This window comes from Sinohyriopsis cumingii, chromosome 16, assembly GCF_028554795.1.
Source record: "Sinohyriopsis cumingii isolate HCF-2022 chromosome 16, ASM2855479v2, whole genome shotgun sequence".
Taxonomy (NCBI): Eukaryota; Metazoa; Mollusca; class Bivalvia; order Unionida; family Unionidae; genus Sinohyriopsis; species Sinohyriopsis cumingii.
Window position 1 is genome coordinate 49,450,862 of NC_142976.1, and position 6,962 is coordinate 49,457,823.

The following is a 6,962-nucleotide window of genomic DNA, read 5'->3' on the forward strand; positions in this document are numbered from 1 at the left end:
TTCTCTGAAAGATTTACAAAAACAACCCTTGTGGGTGTGGTGCGGAGAACGAGTGCCTAAAACGCAAATCGTCTTTTTCTGCCAAATCTTCGTGGTGTATTGTGTCATCGGGGCAGCCATTGCCAATTTGAGTTTGCAACAAGGAGACAAACAATTGTGGACCATTTTATTGAGCAGTTGCATCGGTTACCTGCTTCCTAATCTCTCCCTGAAATTCACCTCGAACGGGAACCACGGAAACCTTGCGTCCAGTGCCAGTGCCAGCCACTACTCCAACAACACCATTTTGAGCGGAGACACGCCTCTGACGTCCAGCAACCCCTCGGACAGCCACAGAACTCTGGAATTATGACTCACCAAAACCAGTTTTACTTAACCTTACCCAGTGACAGTTCCATGGAGGTTTTTCCCAAGAACACGTTGTGCTGTTACACGGCCAAATTACCTCAGACCATCCCCTTAGATCACGAAGCCCATTGGGAAGTGGCTTTAGTAGAAATCATTCATCCGACCCAAGTCCTCAATGTCCTTCCCAATCAAAATTTTTTTGATGTAGAAGTTCATGACGAACAATTGCAACAGTACTTGGATACCTATGGCAAATATGACAAGAAAACCCCTGGCACAAAAAATCAAAAGTACACCACCTATCACTTGTTCATTCCTCCAGGCTATTATTTTAGTGGTCAACATTTGGTGAGCACCATAACCTCCAGATTTAATGTCGTGTTTCTGAAAGCTTTGGAGAGTGTCAAAAAAAAGTGTCACCATGGAATACCACAAAGCAGCTCGTCGCTTCTTGATGAAATTTGACGGGAGTAAAATCCTGTCCATTTTATTTTGTCCTGAATTGTTTGACATGTTGGGCGGAGACATGGACGTGAGAATGGCCATGATCAAGAAAAACGAATTACCAATCGTTTACGACAACGAGTCTTTTAGCAAGTTATTTCGTGCCCCTGTAGAACTGAACCAAGGACTGAATTTGATGTTTGTGTACTCCGATGTGGTGGAGTACAACGTGGTGGGACACACCTCCGCACCGTTACTACGTGTCATTCCTTTCAAAGTGGATTCTGCCACGGCCACTGACGAAGAAGGTGGAAACACTTACCACGTCCACCGCGAATTTGTACATCCTCACTATTTGCCTGTCAGCAAGTCTTATTTGGACACGGTCAACATTGCTATAAAAGGAGATTTGGGACAAAATATTCCATTCACCAAAGGAAAAGTCACAGTGAAACTCCATTTTCGAAAATGGTTCTCTCACGACTCGTAAGTCATGTATCCAGTGTACCGAGGGGCTGCTCGACAGCGAGGACACGGTTTAGGAGATATGTTGAAATCAGCCTTTCGTTCGGTGGCCCCGGTGTTGAAACCGATGGTGACACGCGGATTGCACGCCTTGAAAGATGCGGCACTGACACAAGGCAAAGAATTTCTCCAAAATGTCATCATCGACGAACAAAACCCTAAAGAAGCTTTCTTGAGGGCAGGCAAAAATGTCTTGCTGCAAACGGGCAAAGACCTTTTGGACCGACGAGACACACCTATAAATGCCCTGCACGCTACCGAGTCAGGCATTCAGCAAGGACAAGGCAGAAAGAGACGAAGAAGAAAACACCCTTTCACCAGACTTCAAGCTAGAAAGGCAAAGAAAAGAAGAACCGTTCGAGACTTAGACGTTTTCGATTATTGAGAAACAGACAAAAAAATGATGCACCGAGAGTCTTGCGCTTGTTCCAAGTCGGAACTGGATTTCTTTGCCATGCCCCCTACCATGATGACGATGCAAGAATCCCAATGGGTGGACTTTCATCCCGTCTCCTCTTTGACGGATTCCGCTCCCATCGAGTTTGAAATCAAAGGACAACCCGAAGATTACATCGACCTGAATAGCAGTTACCTGTATTTGAAAGTGAAAGTGATCAAAACGGACAACACCAATCCAGGAGGCGATGCTAGAGTAGCTCCTGTCAACAATTTCATGCATTCCTTGTTCAGCGAAGTGGACTTGTACTTGAATAACAAACTGGTCAGCAGCAGCATGGATACTTACCCATATCGTGCCTACTTGGAAAATCTCTTGACGTACGGAAAAGAAGCCAAGAATACTCATCTGAATGCTTGCGTGGTATGGAAACCTGACACGGCAGGTGTAGGCACGTTTAGCGACACAGTCCTGACAGAAGATGACAATCCTCACAATGTGGGGTTTAACGACCGTCGTAAGAAAATTCTGCAAGGGCGAAGTTTAGAACTGATGGATCGTTTGCATTTGGACATGTGGTTACAAGAAAAGTATTTGCTGAACGGGGTGGATATCCGTCTGAGACTGAATCGTAGCAGTGCCGCTTTCCATTTGATGGCCCATGCCAACGAATACAAAACTATCATTCAAGAAGCCCGACTTTACGTGCGTCGTGTGGAAGTGTTACCTAAAGTGGGAAACGACGTCAGTCAGACGTTGAGCAGAACGACCGCCATGTATCCGATACGACGCGTAGAAGTGAAAACGTTCACCATTCCCGCTGGACAGCGATCTATGATCGAAGATCATCTGTTCCAAGGACAGTTACCCAAGCGTTTGATTGTTGGTATGATTGTGTGCTTGTAAGTGCTCAAGTACGTTGGTGTGGATAGTATATTAAGATCAAGTTTTTTTTTTTTTCTTTTTTTTGTTTTTTTTTTTTTTTTGCTGCTTGACGTGTGGGGAGAGTAGATTTAGGGTTAGATTGCTTTGAGTATGCGGATAGTATATTGAAGTGATTAATGAACATTTTTAGAATAGTGGTGGGTAGTATAAAAAAGTGAGTGAGTGTTTCTTTTAGGTCCGCGCGTTGTTGGGTTATGATCTAGGTAATATCAATTTTGTCTTAGGGGATGTTTTCCTTCACGTCCGCGTTTTTAGTATAACTTAAAAACTAATCGTCAGTTGGGCTACCCATCGTCGACCTGTTAACAGCAAGACAATGAATACAAGGATTGTGAAACTGCTAGAACTCCAGATGCACCTGGAATATGCCAGGCGCATAGTAAATGAACTGTCCGCGGAGGCTATCGTAGAAGAAGCAAGAATAAAGAAGGAAGAGGAGGAGAGAAGAAAGAGGGAAGAGGAGGAAAAGAAAATAGGAGAGAGGATGACTTACAAGATACCAGAGACAGAGGATTGGGGTGCTGAAGCGAATCATCCCGCCTCTGCACTCTCAAGACAAAAAGTAAAAAGAGACTGGAGTCGAAGATGTGTGTGTGGTGCCAGACCAGGAAGGTGCCAGCATTAGATAGGTGCATCTGAAGTTCTAAAACAAACAGCCCTTTTCAGGGCTACACAATACTCTAGAAAAGAAATAACCATCGATTTGCCAATGTGTGTAGGTAGAGTAGTGTGTATATAAACACTGACTCTTTGTGTGTGTGTGGGTGTGTGTGTGTGTGTGTGTGTGTGTGTGTGTGTGTGTGTGTGTTTGTAAGCGCTCAAGTACGTTTGTGGGGATAGTAAATTTGGGTTTAATTTTATTGCTTTGCGTGTGTATGTGTGTGTGTGTGTGTATATAGTAGATTTGGGGTTAGTTTATTGCTGATTTAACTTATGTGGATAGTATATTATATGAAATGAGAAAAGTATGGGATGTTTTCCTTCACGGCCGCGCGTTTTAAGTGATGATCTAGGTAATATCAATTTTAAGTCTTAGGGGGATGTTTTCCATCACTTCCGCGCTTTCAGTATAAGAACCCACAGAGTTTGATGTTCGAACCATTCTACGGAACAGTAAAAACGAAGATGGTGGTTGCAAGTCAGTTGTTTAACAACTTGGTACATATATACTATTGGATAATGGATGGTATCTATGTAGTGGAGAGACTAGATAAATCCCACCTATGTCAGAGTGGGAAGCCTAAAGGAAGCACTTGACAATGCAAGCAAAGTCAGGTGCTTTCTTGAAAATATGTCACATGGGACAGAGTGCTCTTTTGTGGAGATATATCTGGACAGACTGAAGAAAGGAGAGGAGTTGATGAGAAAAGTGATGGAGGTAGATGTCAAGAAGATTAAAGAGAGATGGAATAAAGAAAGAAAAGATCGGAAAACAAAAAGAAAGAGGCAGAGTTTGAGCGGCTAAACAACAATTGGATCAAAGTCCAGGAAAAGTTCAGAGCCATGGGTCATCCTGACTGGATAACAGAGGAGGAGAAGAAGAAGAAGAAGAAGAAGAAGAAGAAGAAGAAGAAGAAGAAGAAGAAGAAGAAAGGAATAATGGAAAAAGTGAGATCTTGGTGGAAGAAGTGGAGGAAATAGAAGAAGAAGAAACACAAAGACCTTTTTCAGGGCCACTCCTATTTCTCGAAAAGAGAATGACTTTCAATTGCCTACCCCCGAATTATTATTTTATATATGTGTATGTGTGTGAGTGTGTGTGTGTGTGTGTGTGTGTGTGTGTGTGTGTGTGTTATGTCCCTCTCCCCCTGTTCCCTTTCCATAGACCCATCAGGTCTGGACCCTGTTACAATTTCCCATGTTCAATTTCCCTTGTCGCTAGAGTTGCCCATGCTTTTTTCCCCATGTTCAATCCCCTTGAGGCTAGAGTGGCCCAAGACTTTTCTCCATGTTAAATTTCCCTTGAGGCTATAGTGGCCCAGGGTTTTTCTCCATGTTAAATTTCCATTGAGGCTATAGTGGCCCAGGGGGGTCTTGTAATGCTAATTTCCATTGAGGCTATAGTGGCCTCCTTTAATACTAACGTTTCCACCTTCAGCCAGTTGAAAATGGCTTTGCAAGACTAAATTCTATAATTAGTTGTTGCCGAAGTCGCAACCATATTTTAATGCTTTATACGTCTGATGTAGAGGGTGGCATGGGAGAGGCAGTAATGTCTAAGGGTGTAATGAGAGAGAGTAGTATTTGAGAGTTTAGTATGGGAAAATGTGGTTGGGATAAGATGGTATGGGATAGGGTGTTATGACTAAGGGTGAGAGAGAGAGAGAGAGAGAGAGAGAGAGAGAGAGAGAGAGTGGTATGGGAGAAGGTGGTTAGGAAAGGTGGTATGGGATATGGTGTTATGTCTAAGGGTGAATGAGAGAGAGTGGTGTAGGAGAGGGTAGTATGGGAGAAGGTGGTTGGGATAAGATGGTATGGGATAGGGTGTTATGCCTAGGGTGTACCGGTAGAGGGTAGGATGGGAGAAGGTGGTTTGGGAGAAGGTTGAATGGAAGGCGACAGTATGGGATAGTGGGTTATGTCTAAGGGTGAATGGGAGAGGGTGTTATGGGAAGGGTAGTATGGGAGAAGGTGGTTAGGGAGAAGTTGGTATGGGAGGCGTTGGTATGATTAGGGTGTTATATCTAAGGTTGGAATGGCAGAGGGTGGTATGGGAGAGGGTATTATGGGAGGGGGTTCTATGAGAGATGTTGGTATGCTAGGCGGTGGTATGGGAGGGATGGTATGGGAGACGGTGGTATGGGATAGTGTGTTAAAATCAATTTGCGTGTTCACATAGTTATTGTAAAAATTGCGAAATCATTTGTGACAATAATAGTTTCCCTTCTATCCTAGTCGACGTTATCATGTATTGCATGAGCATCGGCGTGCAATATAGTAAAATATTAAAACATTTTGACACCGTTAGGAGTCTATAAACACAGATTAGAAATTAACTCCCATGTCCACTAAGCCATTGGCGTACAGATTCCACGTTTGCAGAATTAGGTACTGAAAATAAAGCCGCTTTTGTTAACGGCATGCATATAGCATATTCTGTAATTGTTCACGCCCTCTAACTTGTCATACAAAATTAGTCAATGATGTTGTTAATCTCATTTTGCCTCTAATTTGTACTAAGAAATTGAAGTAAGTGAAAAAAACAGTTAACATATTTACATATAATTTTTATACAATTGAAAAAATTGAAAAGTTTTAAATGAGCGGCAACACCATCCATGCAAGTACCCGCAGAGGCGAGAATCAATGGGGAAGGGAATATTAATACCGCACTCAAAATTTTAAACTAGTTTCTCCAAAACATCTTTCATCATTTATTATTCTAATTCCGATTATAACATTCACATATTGGTACAGCATCTACTACTTCATATTACCATAAAAAAGAGATGGATGATTCTCTTTACTTACATTTTAAAGCCCATCCTTCCCCTTTGGAAATAGACCCCAGTAAAGATTGGACATCATTTTGGCATTTAGTACTCAATCTACTCAATGCAGAGGTCAGGTATTTTCCTGGCCCGCCATCCGTTAGTATCCCTTGGAGCTGCTGACCGATTGGTGAGGCGAGAAGCATGGCAATTTGTGGGGATTTGAGGATCTGCTCTACGACGGGAGTGGCTAAAAGTGAGGTGGACGACGTTTCATTTCCCACAGAGTCCATCAGCTGGTGAAACATTGTTGACATGATATCAAGCGGCAAAGATCCATTACCTAATGGTGAAAACAACTGTTGAAAATCTGGAACGGACGAAACATTATTCAAATCAGAGCTGGTCCCTTCGTGAATCGGAGGAAGTTTTGATATTGAGAAATTTTGGTTGCTACTCTGATTGGTAGATTTTGAATCCACAGATGCAACTGGTCCATACATCAACATAATGCACACAATACATCCTACAACGGACGTGCTATCCGGCATTGCTGATAAAATTCGGAGACTCCCTTTCTATATGACAATTTGTCTAAAAGGTCTTTTTACACTGGTAGGTGCGGATATCTACCTTGTGTATTTGTGGTAGGGTAGAGCCGAAGAAAGACCGTGTGAAGAGAGATAGCAGGATTACACTGATTATATAGCACTGTGACGACACACGTCACCCAGACAATCATATGAGCATCTGCAAATCGGGACCGACAGCGAGTGAGTCATGCCTAAATAAAACGATTGTGAAATTCGATGTTCAATTTATTACTTTAGGGCGTTCTTATTCATTTCTTAAGATGACACATTTACAAAACA

General features: G+C 42.6%; 1 protein-coding gene across 2 annotated transcripts in view; it reads right to left on the bottom strand.

Annotated features, from left to right (window-relative positions):
* The window catches only part of LOC149780384 (nose resistant to fluoxetine protein 6-like), a 48,872-nt gene extending 42,124 nt beyond the window's left edge, over positions 1 to 6,748 (bottom strand). For both annotated transcript variants that reach the window (XR_016415072.1, XM_089937289.1), the window contains exon 1: positions 6,131 to 6,748. Coding sequence is in view for 1 of the 2 variants with exons in the window: in XM_089937289.1 (XP_089793415.1) it covers positions 6,131 to 6,641 (511 nt within the window). In the remaining variant the exon portion in view is untranslated. The remainder of the gene's footprint in view (positions 1 to 6,130) is intronic.
* Positions 6,749 to 6,962: the final 214 nt, after the last annotated feature.